Source organism: Procambarus clarkii, chromosome 65 (genome assembly GCF_040958095.1).
Source record: "Procambarus clarkii isolate CNS0578487 chromosome 65, FALCON_Pclarkii_2.0, whole genome shotgun sequence".
NCBI lineage: Eukaryota > Metazoa > Arthropoda > Malacostraca > Decapoda > Cambaridae > Procambarus > Procambarus clarkii.
Window position 1 is genome coordinate 7015603 of NC_091214.1, and position 24271 is coordinate 7039873.

Here is a 24271-nt window from a genome sequence, read left to right on the forward strand (position 1 = left end):
ATTTAACGTAGATATATGACCGAACCTAACCAACCCTACCTAACCTAACCTATCTTTATAGGTTAGGTTGGGTTAGGTAGCAGAAAAAGTTAGGTTAGGTAGTCGAAAAAACATTAATTCATGAAAACTTGGCTTATTAGGCAAATCGGGCCTTGCATAGTAGGCTGAGAAGTGCGTTCTGGCTACTAGGTACGACATATATATATATATATATATATATATATATATATATATATATATATATATATATATATATATATATATATATATATATAAGGCACAACTCTCCTAAACACGAGAGTGAAGTATACAACTTTAGAACACTTTCCCACCAGGAGACTCGAACCCTAGCCAGCACAGAAGCCTTCCAGCAACTGGCATAACAGGTACGCCTTAACCCGCTCCACCACCTGCTCAGACCCTTAAAAGAGATGGTAATTTCGGAGTATTTAAATACACCAAAGATCACCACCTCCCAAGAGCACTAGAGCAAGTGAGGGGTCATTTAGACGTTAATTTCATCAAGTCCATGGGAAGACACAGTGTCTATGCTTAAGGCACAACTCTCCTAAACACGAGAGTGAAGTATACAACTTTAGAACACTTTCCCACCAGGAGACTCGAACCCTAGCCAGCACAGAAGCCTTCCAGCAACTGGCATAACAGGTACGCCTTAACCCGTATATATATATATATATATATATATATATATATATATATATATATATATATATATATATATATATATATATATATATATATATATATATATATATATACAACCTAAAGTATAAAAATATTCCCTAATAATCTATTAACTTTTAAATAAAACTATACAAATACTAATACAAAATTTATAATGTGAAAACGAAAAGACACTCTAAAAAGCAAACTGGAATGCTCATGAATGATTAAATTGTGTATATATCACTAGGGTTAAGTTTCCAATCTTGGTACATTGGCACTGAAAAAATCTAGAGCGATTGTGCAAGTCCATAGAAAAAAAAACGAAACTACAAACATATCGAGAACTCTTTGAATATGCTCTAAAATTATATTGAAGAATGTCGGGTATCTAATGGAAGCCTATTACAATACATATTATAATGTTAATCTTTCCATGGGCCTCCAGCCTGGTGCCTTCTTTTGATAATTACTTACTTTCCATGGGCCTTGAGAAAAATAAAATCAAAGTATATTTTGTGTTACATTTATGGTGTTAAATTTGATATATTTTCAATTTTTGTTTTCAGGCTTATTTACTGAAAACAAACATTTTTGAGCTATAGGGTCACATAAGGCTAGACACCTGGAAAGTTGTGTAATGGGCAACTGTGTCCAGAAAAAAATACCATAATTAACAGTTTCTGGTCTCGAGATACCAAAACCAAGTCCTGTATCTCCAAATCAATTGAAAATGCCTCCGACGCAAGCCAACTACAGCATGCTACTAATGTCTACAAATAAATACTGTACCAGACTTCAGTGCTTAGTGGTTCTCACGGTCCTGTAATATCAAATATTACAGATTGGTGGTTCCTGGGAAATAAGCCACTGAGCATTCTATGTTCAGTGACTGATGTTCCATGATGATTTCCCACTGACGTTCAGAATATATATATATATATCTTGCCGTCTGGAGACTGGACAAATGAGACAACTCTTAACGCCTCAATTTTGTAACTACCACCAGAGGACTGAGTCCAAGTTGAATAGAGAGGGCGGGGGAGGGTCTGCAGTTGTCAAGCAACGTCACCCCCCCATCCGGCCGACAGCCTATCTCGGCAGCTGTCCTCTGCTCTGCTCTGCTCTGCTAGCTGTTCTCCTATTGCTTATCTCTCTCGAATCTACATCTCCCTCAGTATATATTGGGAAACCTAGTAGCTAACTCCGCCCACAAGTAGATAGCCATAGGCTCTACCAAGCTACACCTAAAACTGGCGGCTTGTTTGAAAGCTATCAGGGTACAATTGTCAGATTAGCATATCCCAGAAGTCCCCAAACTGCCCTACTGCACCAATTAAACTATAATAGTTTGCTTTGGATGGCGGGTGGGGGGATGGGGTGGTCGGGGTGTTGGTAGGAGAGAAGAGTCATCACGGCCTTGAATCAGCGCCTCTCCAGCCACTTGCCAAATCAGTGATTTCAGACAAATCGATTTAGAATACAACACGGTTTACTTACTCTCAGCAGACCAGCTTAACGAGTGAAGAAATAGATAAGATAAATTAATAACCATTCAAAACTTACAAACACTTAATAATTAGTGACCAGGTTTAAACAGAAGACTAACGGAGAGTCATTAGTAACTCACCAAGTTGGATACTCATGATTAACAGCACAATAATCGACGGTGTAAGAAAGGATAAATGAGAGACAGCTGAAAGGTCACAAAGTGTAATTCATGTTGATGCCTGTTACGTACTCCTAGCTGGATACATATATAAATTTAAATAAACTTACTTTGTTCTATGTCATCATTACCTGTATATGTATATATATTATATTTTTATAAATTATGGTGTGGTGTGGCTGGGGACAGAGGAGCGGGTTGCTCTAGTCATGTCCAGTTCCTGCGAATTTCGTGATTATAATTTTGATCCTGTTCAGTTGTGTAGTTGCCAGCAGTTTCCTCTTTATTATTAAATATACATAATTGTGTTTATTATAAACTACATTAATTCTGTTTATGCATGTAAATTTATTCATTATTATTTAAGTTATTTTAATGTTTGCCTTAGCACAGTATTGTTGCTCATTAAAGCTAATTAATTTTATATAAATCTACCATTCGTTATGTTTTGAGAGGGAGTGTGGGGCTCCTGACGCCACGTTTAGTTCAGTAGCTGGGAGACGAGCGTCGGTTCAACTGGTCTGATAAGTGTCTGTTCTGTTTACTTATTTCTGTTTTTATTTGTAGTACAGTTATTCTGGATATTATATATATATATATATATATATATATATATATATATATATATATATATATATATATATATATATATATATATATATATATATATATATATATATATATATATATATATATATATATATATATATATATGCGAACAAGCCTGAATGGTCCCCAGGACAATATGCAACTGAAAACTCACACCCCAGAAGTGACTCGAACCCATACTCCCAGGAGCAACGCAACTGGTATGTACAAGACGCCTTAATCCACTTGACCATCACGACCGGACATAATGAGGTGATAGCCGAGGCTATTTGAACCACCCCACCGCCGGCACTCGGATAGTAATCTTGGGCATAGCATTTTACCAAATCACCTCATTCTTTGGGGCACACGTGAGGAACACAAATGCGAACAAGCCTGAATGGTCCCCAGGACAATATGCAACTGAAAACTCACACCCCAGAAGTGACTCGAACCCATACTCCCAGGAGCAACGCAACTGGTATGTACAAGACGCCTTAATCCACTTGACCATCACGACCGGACATAATGAGGTGATAGCCGAGGCTATTTGAACCACCCCACCGCCGGCACTCGGATAGTAATCTTGGGCATAGCATTTTACCAAATCACCTCATTCTTTGGGGCACACGTGAGGAACACAAATGCGAACAAGCCTGAATGGTCCCCAGGACAATATGCAACTGAAAACTCACACCCCAGAAGTGACTCGAACCCATACTCCCAGGAGCAACGCAACTGGTATGTACAAGACGCCTTAATCCACTTGACCATCACGACTGGACATAATGAGGTGATAGCCGAGGCTATTTGAACCACCCCACCGCCGGCACTCGGATAGTAATCTTGGGCATAGCATTTTACCAAATCACCTCATTCTTTGGGGCACACGTGAGGAACACAAATGCGAACAAGCCTGAATGGTCCCCAGGACAATATGCAACTGAAAACTCACACCCCAGAAGTGACTCGAACCCATACTCCCAGGAGCAACGCAACTGGTATGTACAAGACGCCTTAATCCACTTGACCATCACGACCGGACATAATGAGGTGATAGCCGAGGCTATTTGAACCACCCCACCGCCGGCACTCGGATAGTAATCTTGGGCATAGCATTTTACCAAATCACCTCATTCTTTGGGGCACACGTGAGGAACACAAATGCGAACAAGCCTGAATGGTCCCCAGGACAATATGCAACTGAAAACTCACACCCCAGAAGTGACTCGAACCCATACTCCCAGGAGCAACGCAACTGGTATGTACAAGACGCCTTAATCCACTTGACCATCACGACCGGACATAATGAGGTGATAGCCGAGGCTATTTGAACCACCCCACCGCCGGCACTCGGATAGTAATCTTGGGCATAGCATTTTACCAAATCACCTCATTCTTTGGGGCACACGTGAGGAACACAAATGCGAACAAGCCTGAATGGTCCCCAGGACAATATGCAACTGAAAACTCACACCCCAGAAGTGACTCGAACCCATACTCCCAGGAGCAACGCAACTGGTATGTACAAGACGCCTTAATCCACTTGACCATCACGACCGGACATAATGAGGTGATAGCCGAGGCTATTTGAACCACCCCACCGCCGGCACTCGGATAGTAATCTTGGGAAGAGTGCACCACCCCACCGAGTGCCGGCGGTGGGGTGGATAGTAATGGTCCTGGGGACCATTCAGGCTTGTTCGCATTTGTGTTCCTCACGTGTGCCCCAAAGAATGAGGTGATTTGGTAAAATGCTATGCCCAAGATTACTATCCGAGTGCCGGCGGTGGGGTGGTTCAAATAGCCTCGGCTATCACCTCATTATGTCCGGTCGTGATGGTCAAGTGGATTAAGGCGTCTTGTACATACCAGTTGCGTTGCTCCTGGGAGTATGGGTTCGAGTCACTTCTGGGGTGTGAGTTTTCAGTTGCATATTGTCCTGGGGACCATTCAGGCTTGTTTGCATTTGTGTTCCTCACGTGTGCCCCAAAGAATGAGGTGATTTGGTAAAATGCTATGCCCAAGATTACTATCCGAGTGCCGGCGGTGGGGTGGTTCAAATAGCCTCGGCTATCACCTCATTATGTCCGGTCGTGATGGTCAAGTGGATTAAGGCGTCTTGTACATACCAGTTGCGTTGCTCCTGGGAGTATGGGTTCGAGTCACTTCTGGGGTGTGAGTTTTCAGTTGCATATTGTCCTGGGGACCATTCAGGCTTGTTCGCATTTGTGTTCCTCACGTGTGCCCCAAAGAATGAGGTGATTTGGTAAAATGCTATGCCCAAGATTACTATCCGAGTGCCGGCGGTGGGGTGGTTCAAATAGCCTCGGCTATCACCTCATTATGTCCGGTCGTGATGGTCAAGTGGATTAAGGCGTCTTGTACATACCAGTTGCGTTGCTCCTGGGAGTATGGGTTCGAGTCACTTCTGGGGTGTGAGTTTTCAGTTGCATATTGTCCTGGGGACCATTCAGGCTTGTTCGCATTTGTGTTCCTCACGTGTGCCCCAAAGAATGAGGTGATTTGGTAAAATGCTATGCCCAAGATTACTATCCGAGTGCCGGCGGTGGGGTGGTTCAAATAGCCTCGGCTATCACCTCATTATGTCCGGTCGTGATGGTCAAGTGGATTAAGGCGTCTTGTACATACCAGTTGCGTTGCTCCTGGGAGTATGGGTTCGAGTCACTTCTGGGGTGTGAGTTTTCAGTTGCATATTGTCCTGGGGACCATTCAGGCTTGTTCGCATTTGTGTTCCTCACGTGTGCCCCAAAGAATGAGGTGATTTGGTAAAATGCTATGCCCAAGATTACTATCCGAGTGCCGGCGGTGGGGTGGTTCAAATAGCCTCGGCTATCACCTCATTATGTCCGGTCGTGATGGTCAAGTGGATTAAGGCGTCTTGTACATACCAGTTGCGTTGCTCCTGGGAGTATGGGTTCGAGTCACTTCTGGGGTGTGAGTTTTCAGTTGCATATTGTCCTGGGGACCATTCAGGCTTGTTCGCATTTGTGTTCCTCACGTGTGCCCCAAAGAATGAGGTGATTTGGTAAAATGCTATGCCCAAGATTACTATCCGAGTGCCGGCGGTGGGGTGGTTCAAATAGCCTCGGCTATCACCTCATTATGTCCGGTCGTGATGGTCAAGTGGATTAAGGCGTCTTGTACATACCAGTTGCGTTGCTCCTGGGAGTATGGGTTCGAGTCACTTCTGGGGTGTGAGTTTTCAGTTGCATATTGTCCTGGGGACCATTCAGGCTTGTTCGCATTTGTGTTCCTCACGTGTGCCCCAAAGAATGAGGTGATTTGGTAAAATGCTATGCCCAAGATTACTATCCGAGTGCCGGCGGTGGGGTGGTTCAAATAGCCTCGGCTATCACCTCATTATGTCCGGTCGTGATGGTCAAGTGGATTAAGGCGTCTTGTACATACCAGTTGCGTTGCTCCTGGGAGTATGGGTTCGAGTCACTTCTGGGGTGTGAGTTTTCAGTTGCATATTGTCCTGGGGACCATTCAGGCTTGTTCGCATTTGTGTTCCTCACGTGTGCCCCAAAGAATGAGGTGATTTGGTAAAATGCTATGCCCAAGATTACTATCCGAGTGCCGGCGGTGGGGTGGTTCAAATAGCCTCGGCTATCACCTCATTATGTCCGGTCGTGATGGTCAAGTGGATTAAGGCGTCTTGTACATACCAGTTGCGTTGCTCCTGGGAGTATGGGTTCGAGTCACTTCTGGGGTGTGAGTTTTCAGTTGCATATTGTCCTGGGGACCATTCAGGCTTGTTCGCATTTGTGTTCCTCACGTGTGCCCCAAAGAATGAGGTGATTTGGTAAAATGCTATGCCCAAGATTACTATCCGAGTGCCGGCGGTGGGGTGGTTCAAATAGCCTCGGCTATCACCTCATTATGTCCGGTCGTGATGGTCAAGTGGATTAAGGCGTCTTGTACATACCAGTTGCGTTGCTCCTGGGAGTATGGGTTCGAGTCACTTCTGGGGTGTGAGTTTTCAGTTGCATATTGTCCTGGGGACCATTCAGGCTTGTTCGCATTTGTGTTCCTCACGTGTGCCCCAAAGAATGAGGTGATTTGGTAAAATGCTATGCCCAAGATTACTATCCGAGTGCCGGCGGTGGGGTGGTTCAAATAGCCTCGGCTATCACCTCATTATGTCCGGTCGTGATGGTCAAGTGGATTAAGGCGTCTTGTACATACCAGTTGCGTTGCTCCTGGGAGTATGGGTTCGAGTCACTTCTGGGGTGTGAGTTTTCAGTTGCATATTGTCCTGGGGACCATTCAGGCTTGTTCGCATTTGTGTTCCTCACGTGTGCCCCAAAGAATGAGGTGATTTGGTAAAATGCTATGCCCAAGATTACTATCCGAGTGCCGGCGGTGGGGTGGTTCAAATAGCCTCGGCTATCACCTCATTATGTCCGGTCGTGATGGTCAAGTGGATTAAGGCGTCTTGTACATACCAGTTGCGTTGCTCCTGGGAGTATGGGTTCGAGTCACTTCTGGGGTGTGAGTTTTCAGTTGCATATTGTCCTGGGGACCATTCAGGCTTGTTCGCATTTGTGTTCCTCACGTGTGCCCCAAAGAATGAGGTGATTTGGTAAAATGCTATGCCCAAGATTACTATCCGAGTGCCGGCGGTGGGGTGGTTCAAATAGCCTCGGCTATCACCTCATTATGTCCGGTCGTGATGGTCAAGTGGATTAAGGCGTCTTGTACATACCAGTTGCGTTGCTCCTGGGAGTATGGGTTCGAGTCACTTCTGGGGTGTGAGTTTTCAGTTGCATATTGTCCTGGGGACCATTCAGGCTTGTTCGCATTTGTGTTCCTCACGTGTGCCCCAAAGAATGAGGTGATTTGGTAAAATGCTATGCCCAAGATTACTATCCGAGTGCCGGCGGTGGGGTGGTTCAAATAGCCTCGGCTATCACCTCATTATGTCCGGTCGTGATGGTCAAGTGGATTAAGGCGTCTTGTACATACCAGTTGCGTTGCTCCTGGGAGTATGGGTTCGAGTCACTTCTGGGGTGTGAGTTTTCAGTTGCATATTGTCCTGGGGACCATTCAGGCTTGTTCGCATTTGTGTTCCTCACGTGTGCCCCAAAGAATGAGGTGATTTGGTAAAATGCTATGCCCAAGATTACTATCCGAGTGCCGGCGGTGGGGTGGTTCAAATAGCCTCGGCTATCACCTCATTATGTCCGGTCGTGATGGTCAAGTGGATTAAGGCGTCTTGTACATACCAGTTGCGTTGCTCCTGGGAGTATGGGTTCGAGTCACTTCTGGGGTGTGAGTTTTCAGTTATATATATATATATATATATATATATATATATATATATATATATATATATATATATATATATATATATATATATATTTCTGAATAAGTCATCTGATTTACTATTATACCTGAAGGAATAATTACCTAGATTTATATTTAATTTATAAATTTACATTTTACATTTGTACATTTATATTTAATATAAATCTTTTTATATACAGGTGTTATATTTTTCCCTGGTGATTTTGATTCTAATTATTATGTATGTACGTAACTACGAGTTTACACTGGTTGCATGCGGTTAGATACAGAGTCTTATGATCTCCCTAGACCGTTATGTTTTTGTCTCTGGTAGTGCAACGAGTCGTAAAGTACAGTTATGTTACAATGCCATTTCTTTTTGGAATAGTTCTCAACGAGGTGACGGATGACTTGGCCAAACGTGCCACATCAAAACCACAAGTTTACATTGAAATTGAAATAAGTTTATTGAGGTAAAATACACAAAAAGGGATGAGGTAGCTTAAGTTATTCTCACCTCGTTCAATACAATGTGTTCATATATATATATATATAGACACATCACAAACCGTAAACATATTACCGAACATTCTGAGTGATAAACATATACATTTCTTCCTTTACACATGTAGTATGATACCAGACGTACACACAGATACATTTATGACTAGATATATAGACAATTTGCAATAGACATTCAGACAACCAACAAAAGGTTACAATCTTGGTGCAAAATTCTTATATTTCTCCAGAATATCCTCATCCCCGACTGTCCAAGTGGTTGGGCATTATTCCATCTCCCGTCCCATCCCAAGGTCTTATCCTGACCCCTTCCAAGTGCTATAATGTCGTAATGGCTTGGCGCTTTCCCTGATAATTAAAAAAAAATAAAGTAGACTCATTGCATATAGTATCAGGAAATGGTCTATATCACGGAAAATTGTACATATAGCTAAAAACGAAAACCACAATTATTTTTATTAATTTTTTACTTTACCAAATACCATGTACATTTCAGCAATTTCTGTTTTAAAGCAAAAAGAGTCAATTTAAAATAACAAAGCATTGTTATGATGACGAAAAAAACGTATTGAAGAACAGTCTATGGTAGATTTCGACTCCAATAGATTCACAAGATTTTTTGCAATTTGTTTCATTTCGGATAGATGCCCAAAAAGCAATCATGTGTTTGGGTAAGGTTGTCATATTGCTTGAAATTATCATATTAATAGGATAATTTTTCATGCGCCTGAGCCTTTTCTTTAGCTACCTTTGATATTGTTCTGATATATGTTAAACACTATATTAACTTTCTGCATCCCTTGACAGTGTACCTATATTTCTATTTCAAATCATTTCAGCAAACGCTGCAAACGTTTTCACAGTACTTTCAGCAGCTATACGATGGGCAAATCAAATGTTCAAGTCGTGGATGGAGGACTTTGAGTATAAGAACTTTCATTTGCTACATCAAGACATTTTGGTTCAACTTTTATCTTAAAAAGGTATTTCCTCGATAAAGGATCCAGCAGTTTCTTTGAATTCTGTATGAATATGTCATCACAGAATTTGTTTTCTTTTTGTCCCTTAAGAATTCTGGTTATTTTTAATGTTGCCGAAAATCTTCAGAAGCATAAATAGGAGCAACCTATTATTTTATTTGTTAAATATTATGTATAAATTTCTTATCAGTCCCATGATTGTATTTCCTACACTGTATGCATTTCTTTCAAGTGAACCAGTACAGTGAGGAAGGGAGAGTCATCATGGCTGCGAGAGTCTTCACTCAAGTGACCAGTAGGCGCCAACTTATGGAACTTGCTGACAGCCTCATGGCGGACCTACCCTACTCGGCCACTGTGAGTTGACCCTCACCTGACTGTAGCTCCGGGAGAGAACTGTGGACTAGCTAAAACCTTAACACTTACAAGTGATAAAGTCTTAGTGACTTGCCGATTTCTCTTGATAATTCCCTTCTCTTCTTAAAAATGATTTTCAAGAAGCTCCGCAACTATATTAATGAATGACGATTATGGCTTAATTTAGTTTCAAGAGAGCAATTGGACCATTTCATTATTCATTGATCGTGAGACAACTTCATGTATTCAGTAACTGAGTCGATTTGCCTTAATTTATAACAATGAGTCAACTTTTCTTCCTTGGCAACAGTGAGACGAAAACTGTTTCAGATATATTTTGTTTTTAAAAATATATCTGATTTAGACTTAGAGTTACAAATACATGTAGCTGATTTTATGGTGTTGTCTCTGTCGGTTGCACGTCCTTTACGGACAAACCAACCAAAAATCTGTAGAGTGCTTATCTCTAGATCAGGAGATCACTCTGTACGCTTCCTACTCTCGGAGATGGGCCTAACGTCACACCTTTAGAGGGTGCGGCCCCAACACTGGCCTCGTTGTCACGTGTACACACCCAACTCGAGGTGCTGTGACTCTCCACTTTCTCCTTATTTTTGGTATGACCTCCTCAATCCCTCTTTCATATGAATTATAACTCTGTACCACCCTGTCCACAGCTATGGTGCTTTCTCTCTCTCTCTCTTTTCTACTTCCTGGAAAGCCTCACTAGGACAAGAGCAAACACCTGTTCATTACAAGCATTTAATAGCAACACAGAACATATATAAAGGACTCACATACAATATATAAGTATATAAACTTCAACACCTTATGATATTATAACCTGGTTGAAAACCAATACCCTCAAGACTCTATCAGCTGCTTATACCAAGTGGTAGCGCAACTCCTGGCTTGCCACTTATGCTACCAACCTCACCAAGCAGGTTAAACCTTGTAAAACAATTAGGGCACTATCAGCCCTAGGACATATATATATATATATATATATATATATATATATATATATATATATATATATATATATATATATATATATATATATATATATATATATATATATATATATATATATATATATATATATATATATATATATATATCTGCAGGTAATCCAGCCTATAGCTGTAACTCTATAAACCTCAGTATAAGTATTCCTTGGCACAAAAATGATAACCAATCACCCACCTTTCACTGTCTTGTAAATATCTAATGAAAATCTCACCGAACTAACAAATTCACAAAGACCTGAAAGTTGTAGCATTAAATATTATGATAGATATCGTGAGGAGACATTCACATATGGGACTAATAGAACAAGAACCCGGCAATGTGATGTTATAGTGGCCAGAATACGCCTGGGATATAGACGTATCTGGCAGCTTTCTCAAAACTCAAATGTCGAGTACACAATATTTCAACTTTGTGAAGGAGAAAACATGCACTCTATTGAACATTATATTGTAGAATGTCCCATACTGACTGACTTTCGCCCTCCAGGGCTAAGGTATGCTGAACTCTGTAATTACTATATGAGTTCTGGAACACTTGATGATATATTGGACTTGTATCCAAGATTGACCATGTAATATATCAATTATACAATGTATATATATGATGTAACTGTATAACCTGAGCTTGTGAAAGCACCTTCATCACCTTCAGTGATTAAGTGCTTAATTGCATACTAGTTTCTTTATCAGCTATCTCACCCTGTCAGAGTAAATGAGGCAAATGTATGTGAATGCATGTGTGTGTATATATGTATGTATATGTGTGTGTGTGTATGTATATGTATGAGTATAAAGTATATATGGAAGCTGATCAGAATTATATTTCACCTTTGTAAATGTACATTAATGACACTATGTAAAAGACACATCAAACACTTTATGTAGGGCATACGTGAATCTGTGTATCTATGTATTTACGTATGTAGGTTAGCTTAGCTTTTTAAAGCCCCAAATCACCTTCTGTGGTTGAGTGTTCAATAAACCCCTGAACTATATGTTTAACACTTCTCTAACCCTGTCCATTGAGGACAGAAGAAAATGTATATATGCTGGTTAGCATTGTAAATGTGTGGCCACGTCTGTGGTAGTAAATAATAATAAATAAAAAAAACTGTCTTGTACGCTAATGACAATCAAGCACTCTACCAACTCCCTACATGTAGTCAATAAAAACTTCCTTCCCACATCTGAAAGTCTACTACTCTGACATCAGGTTCTTCCAGGTGTATTTACCAGGATCCTCTACAGTTCTTCCAGGTTGCTGCACCATGAAGTTTTCCTTGGACTCCAGTGGTACTATACCACTGATTACACAGAAACATGTGAAACTTCACTTCACTGCTCCTCTTCACACAGTTTGAGGTCCAATTCCTCACTATGGGGCTTGCTCTTCCACAAGGTACCACATCCACTCCTACAGCCTTGAAGTTCCACTCATTAACTTCTTCTCTGGCCTCAAAGTACTCCCAACAACTCCTTTCTCAGACAAACCTGCAACCCATTGATACGCCAATAAAAATGTTCCTCTACAAACATATAACCGAAATGAACTACACACAATAAATGTTTCACCCGACATCTCCCTGCTTCCCGAACGCCATGAGGGGACTCCCTCGTTCAGACGAATCCATGCTCCGCCTCACCCGGGCAGCCCACCAGGCAGCTACCGCCGCCGTGAGCCCACCGCGAGGGCTCACGCGTTCCTTCGCCCTCCAGGACGTTCCTCCATCTTTACTCTCTTATTTAAACTTTCTGCTTCAATAAAATTTGCCTAACATATTGTGACGTACGATTATGTTACGTTGTTAAGTAGATTAGATAAACAGTATTTAGTGGGTTTTCATATTTATATATTTATTTAGTAGTCTTGGATACAGCAGGATCGTAGAGATGAGACAGAGCTTGAAGCAGAGCGGAGAGCTGAGTGAGGCCGGAGTCGCGGAGCTCTATGTGGGAGAGCGTTGTAGCTCGATGCTGTCCTAGTCTGCTGTCTGTTCTGTGTCAAAGCTGTAGCGTCTTGGGGTCGATCAGAACTGCATACGCTGAGTATTACATTCTTGACTGTGGAAATTGAAATTGAAATTGAAATAAGTTTATTGAGGTAAAATACACACAAAGGGATGAGGTAGCTCAAAATATTCTCACCCTGTTCAGTACATCGTGCTAATACATACATAGACACTCATCACAAATAATAAACATATTACCAAACATTCTGAGAGATAAACATATACATTTCCTACTGTGGAAATTGTACCGTTGTCTATTCTGTAGTTGTTGTTATAGATTTAGTTACTCGGAACAAGTTCCAAGTAGCACGGGCTATGGTGAGCCCGTAGTGGACTTACCTGGCACTGGAGCGGTGGTTGTCTATTCCCATATCGCTTGCTTATATTCAGTGACTACACCTCAGCTTCCTCCACTAGAAGAGGTGGATGGAAGAACTGTTACCTGTAATCAGGGAAGAGATTATATCTTCTGCAATTAGTGCTGATTAGTTACGCCACTAAGATGAGATAATGGAGCGAGTAAAAGGTTTACTGGCTACAGGACTCCCCCTGCCAGAGAATGAAAGAAAAGCAATAGAACAAAAAATACGAGGCTACTGTTCCCTGGGTCGCTGTGGAACATGTAGTCTGGTACCAAAAGATGCAGGAAGTGTGTGGACAAGCTCGATGTAGCAGGAGAGAAGAATGTGCATGATTGTTGCGTTCTTGGGTCGCTGGTGGAGCATTTAGATCTGGGGCGGATTGGCTCGGGCACTAGGACCATAGGAGGTAATGTAGCCACGTAGTTAGGACAACGAGAGAATCACTGCAAGAGCTGAATTGTCCTGGAGGCGACGAAGAGTCTGAAACGCAAGCTGTAAGTCCTGTACTGCGCAAAGTGCTTGAGTTGGCAGAGTATCAGAATGCAGTGCACGTGTAGATGAATCTGACGAAAGAGCAGCTTTTGTGGGAGTCCCTTTAGAACAGTGCCCTGGAAGCGACAGAGAGTCGGCAGAACAACCTGTAGATCCCACATGATGTAGTTGCTGATGAAACTGTCAGATGAATAAGTAACACTCGCGGTGCAGCAAGCTGTAATTGATGAAAATGCAGAGATGATCGCGATGAAAATCATAGCTGTGGCGAGGGTGTTGGTAGCGTTCTATAACAGGTGGCAGCGGTCCACAGCAGCAGCAGTAGCGGTTCAGTGAGAGTCCATGTTGTAGTCCGTCGTGGCTGGGTATCGTCGAAACTCTCTGGGGTCACCAATGTAACGTACGATTATGTTACGTTGTTGAGTAGATTAAATACACAGTGTTTAGTGAGTTTTCATATTTATTTAGTAGTCTTGGATACAGCAGTGTAGTAGACGATGAGACAGCTTGGAACAGAGCGGAGAGTTGAGTGAGGCTGGAGTCGGGGAGCTCTATGTGAGAGAGCGTTGTAGCTCGATGCTGTCCTAGTCTGCTGTCTGTTCTGTGTCGAAGCTGTAGCGTCTTGGGGTTGTGACGATAATCTCTTTCAAGAGAGATTGAGCCTGCTCTTCCCCTACCTAAAGTTACATCCAGTCTACAAGTATAAGATGCTACATTCAAGATACGTCACCAGCAGCACAAAACGTTTTGACCAGGAGGCAAAACGTACCCTAAACCCCCAACTCCACACACCCTCCACGCCGGCTCGTCATCAACCAGCCAACTACCCATCCCAGCCTGCCTGCTCCTGATTAGTGACTCACCGACCGCACACCTTCACACTGCACCTCAGCGCCATCTACCTGAGTCGATGTCTGAGCCTGGACCAGCCATCAACTTCAGAATATTCTTTGTACTCTTAGAGTTGACATCTCTCTCTGGCATACTAAGCTCTCTGGCTTTTGTATACTAAGGGAGGTCTCAGCCATAGCCAATATTCTCAGCGCCATTTTACCATTTACTATTTTGTCTCACATTGTTTTTGCATTTATCTTTGTTATTTAATTGCACTATTCATTTCCCCGAGATTTGTCTTTATTTTTATTTATGTTTAAAGTATATATTAAAGTTTCATTGTTCATACTTTGTGTTTTACGTGTTCCTCCCTCTCACTTACCACAGACAACAGGCAAGCAGTCTATCTTTTTTTTGTAAGTGTGACCAGGCATTGACACCTGCCATTGGAAGACTGCCGAACATCTAAACTCCAACACTTTCCCGTCACAGGGTCGATCAGAACTGCATACGCTGAGTGCTACATTCTTGACTGTGGAAATTGTGCCGTCGTCTGTTCTCATATCGTTTGCTTATATTCGGTGACTACGCCTCAGCTTCCTCCACTAGAAGAGGTGGATGGAAGAACTGTTACCTGTAATCAGGGAAGAGATTATATCTTCTGCAATTAGTGTTAATTAGTTACACCATTAAGATGAGATAATGGAGCGAGTAAAAGGTTTACTCGCTAGAATATCATTAAACACTTGCTACGCCGCTGGGCACACGAATAACTACAGGCAATCACCGTTAACTGGTTAAAATGTGCTTACCATGAAATTGTTTCCTGCGAGGGCGCTCACTCGCAGACGCTTCACCAGGGCGCTCACACGACTGCCCACGAAGATGTTTCAGGATGGCTTCACAACTCTTCCTGCCATTCAGGACTTGAACCCACCCGTTCCCAGATTGATTCCACAGCTGAAACGTCTGCACACTTCCTTCCTTCCTCTAGAAGGTATATCAGCCAGGGGGTTCTTCTCTAACAGGAGCTCAACGGAGCGCTACTTCCCCTCACGATTTCTGGTGCTTAAGTGAGGTCAACATCCTCAAAAGTGAGCCTCACACCCCCAGCAAATTCTCCACATCTCATGACCAGTTATTTATTTATACTCTTATTCACTGCCAATACACTTAAACTATCTATCAAATTCAATCGAGTGTTTACTATATAAATATCCAGGTCTACATCTCCTTAACCTCTTAGTTAGATCAGGCCTGGCAGAATAACTCTAAAGGGGAGACTCATTTCTCCTGCAGCCTGTGATCATAACACTGTTTATGGACTGAAATATATTGCTTTGAACATTCCCCACTGAAGGACTACAAAATTTTGGTAATTATTATTATTTATCAAGTAAAATATTAAAAAGCATTGTCTTACAATAATATTGCACAAGATCTTGTAATAATATAATTTCATTTCGTAAAAGTTAGTTTATTAGCAAGAATGAGCTCTTGAATGCAAATAATTCTCATTTTTAATCATAATTTTTATTTAGTTGTTAACGTGAATGTAAACTGCGGCAGATGTTCAACAACCTGCTCCTACATGCTCGAGGGTGGCTGTCCACGACCAGGTTCTACACCTTGCCCACCCAACCACCCTCTAACACACTCTTGTGGCAGAATACGGTGAGTATTGCGTATCTCCTGCATCTTGTCCTCTCGCATAGTACATTGCATTTTGACGTATAACTCCCCCAAGACCAAAAACTGATGTGCTACAAATCATAGCGGCTCGCAAAATCGATGTGATGTTCAGTTTTCTATTCGCGGGTCATCGAATAGGTTTGGTTCGGGCAATTTAGTACATCATTTTTGTGACGTTGTGAAGCCAGAAACCATACGCCGCCAAAACCAAAATGTACTAACAGTTTTGGAATCAACCGCCTTCTCACTTCATTTATTCCAATCGTTTACAACTCTTTTTGCAAAGAGAAATTTTAATATTTTCTGCCACATTTGTTTCGTTAGCTTGAATCTATAACCTCTTGTACTTGCGTGCGCGCATTTCAAAGTAATAAACTCACAGACGCTGGTGTTCTTGCACTGTTTCTCTACCTCTAGAACGTGCCCTCCAGTATTGCCGTCTACTGCCGGGAAGCGGAATTCGAACAACTGATAGTGGCGCTGAGGGAGACGCCTCTATTGGACTGGCAACGACGTCTGAAGATCTATCATGTTCCCCACTACCTGGTTGAGCCGCTGAAGATGCTGGCCCAAGAGCTGGGGAGCTCCCTCGTCTATTGGGAACCAAATTACACATTTACTTACCGCCCTAACATGGATACTGAACTCCTCAGGTTGGTACTTACCTTACCATACAGTGAACTTTAAAGTGGCAATATCTACCGTGCAGGGATATATATACACCAATAAGTGTTCTCGATTTCTCGGTATACACACTGAGAGTTTACTTTAGTTTTTGACTTTGTTCAGGGATAAAGTATACCTTCTGGTTGGTCAGTAATCTAGTGTCAAGGCTTTAATAACCCTTGTACAGTTGATAGGCCTTAAATCTTAAGCCCTACACCAAACTAAACATAGCATAGAGTGGAAACTCAGGAAAGTGTTTGCCAATTCATTTGAGGGAGCTGTTCTATAACTACGCAGGCTTCATGGTGTTAGATGTTAGAGACGTCTTGTATGTAAGGCAGGGGATGGCATAGAGAATTATTAACATATGTAAGATGGGAAAGGAAAATAGCTTTAATTATATGGAATATAATATGAATAATTATACAAATAGACAATATTTAACGGCAATTTCAACAATTCAACAGAATGAATATACTGAATACGTTGTAATAAATGAGAATGAAATTAAAAAAGTTGACAAAAATGATGAAACAATTAAACAATGTTTAGCATAACATAAGTATGAGAACACATTACAATCATTTAACAACAATTATTAAGTCTGCCATGATAGCAGCCGAAGGATCATGTAGTACACTTGTGGTGTATGTATGGTAGGGCATGTACCCGGGTCGTCACAGAGCAATGCTTTCACAAGCAATATCTGTGTTTGATTATATTATTATATATAGTTAAATGATACATTTCTTAACGTTGACTGTATTGCATATATATATGTACGTGTAAAAATCCGTGGAACATGGAACAAAAAAAAAATGTTCTTAAATATTATGGAGCTTGAAGTCAGAACTGAAGTTAAATGTAAGATTAACCTGGACTGCTCTTACTTGCACTACCAGTCAAACACTTCTCTATGTTGCGTCTAAGGGGCCCCAATTAAACACCAAAGCATATATTAATAGGCCGTCCAAGGCCAAGAGGTAAGACTCGGCCTCCAGGAAAATACTACAAAAATTATACCCACAATGGATGATGTCTTCTTGTGCCTGGGACACAAGTTATTTAAAATTGATATAATTACTTTCACTTATTATAAACGTAATCTTACCCAGAAAATGACAGTGCCTGTTGACATTTACTCTACCTTCCAGGAACTCTTTTGGAAAGAGAACCTGGCCTACAAAGACTAGCAAAGGCTCGCCCAAAAGACTTAAGGTGAAGCACAGTTCAAGAACATTCCCCCCCCCCCTGTCGCATATAATCCTGTCCAGGAACGGTTAAAGCACAACACACCTATTAGTGTCCCTGGAGTTGAAACACTAATCCTATCCAAGATACTGTGCTCAATGTCACAACTTGGAAGGTATTACAATCAATGGAAAGGTAGAGCTAATGACCAGTACGAATGACTTACCTGAATGATAAAATGTTGGCACTCCCAGCAATAATCGTCCATATTATGAGTGACCAGTGAGGATAATAATATGGGTGTTTGTTTAGTATTAGGAGAAATCAAAATCACCCTATTTATATATATTAAATCAGTGATGGTACCCCTAAATAAGTAAATAAATAAATAAATTATATATATATATATATATATATATATATATATATATATATATATATATATATATATATATATATATATATATATACATATATATATATATACACACACACAAAATAAAATAAATTAAAAAAGCCTTCACTTACAGACCACCATCAACAAATTGAATCTGCCTGCCTCCTTCGGCTGCATACTACAAAAAGCTCATACCATAATCATCTACATTCTCTTATGTGTTCTACCCAAATATATAGTAAAATCATCTATAAATTCACTACCCTACTAGCTGCCCACTACTTAGTCAACCACTAAGCCACAACCACCAACCAAATTATTAAGTACACCTAGTAGTTTTCACATCACTACTTGATCATACCGCCTGCTGCACTGCAAACCAGTAGCACACTCAACGGCCAACCCTTGTGTTTCTTTCTATAAAATCTTGTTTCCCTGAAATAGACCACCTTGGTCGTAACAGTCCACCATCACCAGTCGGACACAATTGAAATTAAACGCACGATGGGAATGTGTCCACGTGTCATACCAACCTTCTCTTAACAAATATCTTATTTCCACTAACACTTTACTTAATACAAATTATTTGTTTTTATTTATAATTTTGAATGCAAGCATGCGTATAAAAACAATAAAACGAGAACAAAACAAACAGAACACAAAACACAAATTACAGAATCACAAAAGTACAAAATGACAAATACACAAAATACCAGCCTGAAGGGCCGACAACAATAAACACAAACACAATGCAATACAGTACAGAAATAACAACGTACAAGACATGAGGGTAATGTTAGCCTGACACGCATGCGCATAAATACAATAAACCGAGAACATAACAAACAGAACACAAATCACAAATTACAAAGTCACAAAAGTACAAAATTACAAAGACATAAGATACCGGACTGAAGGGCCAACAACAAAAACAACAAAAAGCACAAACAAAATGCAATACAGTACAAAAATAACAACAGAACAATACACAGTACCCAAACTCTCACCCAACCTTCGAAACTACACAAAACAAGCCTACCGGCCCTGGAAATCACACACGGAGAGGTACCGAAATCACACACGGAGAGGTACCAGTACATAATGACAATAAGAAGAAAGGAAACATAAAAATATAACACATAAACAAAAGGAAATTAACATCGGCAATTCATGATAATGGGAACAAAAACAGACATGGCCACACAAGCAGCCCGAAGGGCACGGAACCACTCCAAAAACAAGCAGACTCCGGAACTCACAGGAACATGAAATACGGAGCATGCAGGAACCGGGAAAACAAACCCGGCCCACCCACACACACACGCAACCTCACCCCGCGTCCATGCACGCAAACGGACACAACCCCACAACACATAGCAAACAAAATATATCACTTGAAAGGAGAACAAACCTCAATGGTAGGTGAATATTTCTCAGGGAACTCAAACACAGGATATTTCTGCTTATAGGCCTTCCATATAAAATACTCCATTTCGGTAGGGGAACGATTCCCCTGCTTCAGGGTGGGCGCATAAACTCATGAATCACTAAATCAGGCGGAAACGGCCGCTCCCTGAGTTGGTCACAGAAGTCGCATAACGAGGTAGGGGCTGGCAAACCACCTCCGCCGTGGAATCAGAAGATACCGAAGAAGCGTACGTAGGCCGCCGAGACGGCCTCGCCACCGGATGCACAAGAGAAGGCGAAGGCTGCCGAGACGGTAACACCACACCCGACACCGCAGGAGATGCAGAAGAAACAGCCTGAGACGGGAGAGTCGGTAAAACCGCCGCCGATGAAACAGGGACCGAGGTTGGGGTTACGGAACCCCCAGAGCAAGCAGCCTTTTTCAACACCATAACCAGGTCACCACGCTTACCATGAACCTCATCAGGGGGAACTACCCCACACGAAGAACCGGAACCATCCGACGAGGGCGACGCACCCGAAGCAAGGTCCACAGGCACCACACCTGAAGGGAAGTCCGAGACACTGTCACCGTCAGCGGGAGGCACAGGTACTTACTTCTGCCACCACCGTAGAATGTGACGCAACCGGAACCACCCCGCCATCGCAGGAAGATCTAGAGTCATCGAAATCTCCCACATCAACCCAGGTAGAAGAAGAAGAATGCCGGGAACGCTTGGGCTCTGGCCCCACATCATCAGATCCGGAGGCCGACCCAGAGACGCGGCCATCACAAGCCGGGCGAACCGACGCTCTCCCCAGGACGGCAGCATCCTCAACCACATGGGGTACCAGGCCAGGCACAGTAGGAGGCCCTGCATCCACTCCAGCACCCAGCACAGCCGGAACACATGGCGAGGGCGCAGGGACATGCACAGCAGTTGGAGAAGACGACGACGACGTACAGAGATCCACCGGAAGACCCATGGGACCATCAAGGACACTAACGGGAACAGGCTGATCATCCGAAGGCACCATAATCCCCTGGAAGAAGGGCCACCACAGCAGGAGACACGTAGCGTGCCACAGGCGGGGGCCCCCAGCAGCCAACGGGATGGCCACATCCCCACCCACCAAATCCTCCTCCACAGGGAGCGGTGGAAAATCCTCCTCATGGAAGAGATTCACGGGGGCGATGACAGCCTCAGAACACCCCAGCAGCCTGATGCCCCAGCAGGCCACACCAAAAACATGTCCGCGGTTGATGGGAATAATACTCCCGAATATAATATCCGAGGAGCCGGACAGAATGTCTGCCCTCAGGCGCATCCCCAGGGTCCGAATGTTCGTTCATAAACCCTGGAACTTTCCCGAGAAAAGCTTGTGCAGCCTCAGATTGACGACAGCTCCACACCTCCCTGAAGTATCGCCGCAGGAGGTCTTCCGGAAACTCCAAGGGCGCCCCATAAACACTCACGTACTTCAATGCACCACTCCGATTGGAAATCTCCACAGTGCTGGCACCACCTGGCAGGGGCAAGGATTGCCCCTCGAAGCGCTGGAGAAACGGACAGTACTCTGTGTCCTCCGCAAATTTGACAATTGCTCGATGAGCGGTAACCAGACACGGAGCATGTCACACATTACATGTTCTACCTCAGGATACCCGGCATGGCCAGAAAATTCCAGGCCTACAGAGTGCACACGCACAACAGAGGGAAGAGGACACCCCATCACGGAGCGTCACCGACGAAAACCCAAGCACCACTTGATGGCCAATGCAAATTAAATGATATAATGTACTGGTTGCTTACAACTTAATTACTAATTTGCATAAAAACTCCAAACCAGCCAGTGGTTTATATTTTACAATTTAGTTATGTTCAGGCAGGGTTGCATGCTGTACTGACAAAACCTTTTGATTTAATAATTTGTTCCTTACAATTTCTTATCACTCAAGCTTTATCAAAACATTTATAAAGACTAACCCTGGTCATTACCATAAACAGGATAAGCTTAAGCAGGAAATTTATAGAATTTACTTAAACTGCTTTTATTAGCAATTTGACATTGAACCTAGACAGCAAAATAAAATTTTACATTTAATCGTACTTAAATATTTATATTTATTTTAAATTTAAATTAATTTTTAAATCTTAATTTAAAAATTTGAAATAGAGTAAATTAAGGAACAGTAAATATGAATCTGCATGCCGAAATTATGAGAAACTGCATAAGAATACATAATGAATTCACAATAACAATACCAGAAAATCTTTGGAGCAAGATATTGGGATCGACCCACCGTCCTACTCTTAAGATTTTCTCTCTATGTCACAATCTCAGATTTTTAGGAGGAAATTACACTGATTTAAGCCAGTAGTGGATTACGTAAGCTCGATAAGTGACCCGGCTTCTGGGCCTATGGCAGACGGACCCTCAGCGGATTTACTTTTATTGTGAGAGTATAACTCAGGTAACAAATGTGCTTTAAGGAGCAGGTTGCCTATGACGGGTGGTGGTCGCTCACCTGGCGGCGGCGGCGTCTCCCTTTGCTACCGCCACACCTCCACACACCCATCACACCAGATGTGGCGACAGAGGCTGCCTTAGGGATCTCTGTGTGGGGGGTAAAAAGGGGGCATAACCTAACTAAGAAATAGCCTGTACCCAGCATATCATTCTTCACTCTTGCTTTCAGGAACAAGCCTGGTTTCCGTGTCTGTAAACTTGTCAAAACTGGGCTCCAACACCTGCTGGAGAGGAGCCTCTTTAACAAGACCCAACCGCTGGAGTCCACGTGGAGACTATCGCAGCATCTGCCATCTATTGGAGTGTTCCTCGACTCGAGCGTGATTAAGGACTCACCTCTCGACCTCCAGCACCTGCACTACTCCGGAAATGAGGAAACACCTGTCTCCTGGATGTCGCCGACCATGTATGGAAGCATCGGCATGTTGGGGACGGACGACAGCTACAGGAATCTGGGGCTCGGTAGACTGGTAATCAAGGTCATGGGGAGGCTATATGCTAGCCAGGGCTTCATTCCTAACGCCCACGTCAGCTACGACAACCCACCTTCTATAGCAACGTTCAGCAAGATACCAGGCTGGGAAAACACTCACACTGCCGCCTGGATGGCCTTCGAGCAGACAAATGGAATCAGTGAAATATCACAGGACAAAGATCCCCAATTACTATAACAAAATATATTTTATAAGTTCTAAAGGATAACTCATAAAAATAATAATGACAAATAAAAAATTAATCATAATAACAATAATTATTGTCATTATATTAATAATTAATAAACACAAGTCCAATGTAACAAATATTCCTCACTAGCATTGTAGCGAAAAGATTCAGCAAAAAAACAAGATTGTTTAATTCTGCGACAAATTATGTGGAAATTCTGTTTCTCACTTATTTCTCACAAACTGCTTGCCGTTCTTCCCTGGGTTTACTCTGATCTCATCTCGGCGACCAATAAGAACATCCGAGTTATGGAGTTCCCTCGTATTACATATATGTCTGTGTATGCATATATTTGAATATGTTTAGGTAATATTAACGACTCTGTAACTAGCTTCACAATATTGTCACTTACGTATCTAAATGAACTATTGGGTTTGATTCTTGGGCCCTTTATGTAACTCTGTAAATATTTCTACCATCGCCCACGTGATGCTGAACGAATAATCTCTCTCAGCTGGATATACAGGTGACTATCCTCTTATGATGCCGTTAAGTTCACTATTCCTCGAGTACCTCCCCCTGTACTTTGGCAGAGCAGGCCATGCTGGCCGCACCTGTCATCCACCACTTCGCTGTAAATACACGCACACACATACTATATTATATATATATATATATATATATATATTATTAAATATGACCGAAAAAGTAAGATTAATAATTCTAACACGAATTTTCTCAATCTTTCGTACATTTCTTTTCACTGTTGGAGGTAAATCAAAAATCAATTCTCCAAAATTCATTTTTATTTCTAGTCTGACGCGACACGAGCGCGTTTCGTAAAACTTATTACATTTTCAAAGACTTTAGTTTACAAATACA

General features: G+C 42.1%; 1 protein-coding gene across 2 annotated transcripts; it reads left to right on the forward strand.

Annotated features, from left to right (window-relative positions):
- Positions 1-8632: 8632 nt before the first annotated feature.
- Positions 8633-23814, forward strand: LOC123758964 (uncharacterized). 2 transcript variants are annotated; one of them, XM_069309409.1, is made up of 5 exons: positions 8647-9759; positions 9989-10113; positions 16411-16515; positions 16951-17186; positions 22896-23814. In XM_069309409.1, the coding sequence occupies exons 2-5, from the start codon at positions 10021-10023 to the stop codon at positions 23395-23397; spliced, it is 936 nt and encodes a 311-aa protein (XP_069165510.1). In that variant the 5' UTR covers positions 8647-9759; positions 9989-10020; the 3' UTR covers positions 23398-23814. The 2 variants fall into 2 exon arrangements, 1 of the variants encoding a protein (XP_069165510.1); XR_011223711.1 differs by lacking the exons at positions 16411-16515; positions 16951-17186 and having other exon boundaries at positions 8633-9759.
- The last annotated feature ends 457 nt before the right edge of the window (positions 23815-24271 follow it).

Excerpts from the sequence above, each read along its gene's own strand:
- LOC123758964 (XM_069309409.1), top strand. The coding sequence starts at position 10,021 with ATGGCTGCGAGAGTCTTCACTCAAGTGACCAGTAGGCGCCAACTTATG. Across the intron at positions 16,516-16,950 it reads CACTCTTGTGGCAGAATACG|AACGTGCCCTCCAGTATTGC; the intron begins GTGAGTATTGCG and ends CTCTACCTCTAG. Across the intron at positions 17,187-22,895 it reads ATGGATACTGAACTCCTCAG|GAACAAGCCTGGTTTCCGTG; the intron begins GTTGGTACTTAC and ends TCTTGCTTTCAG.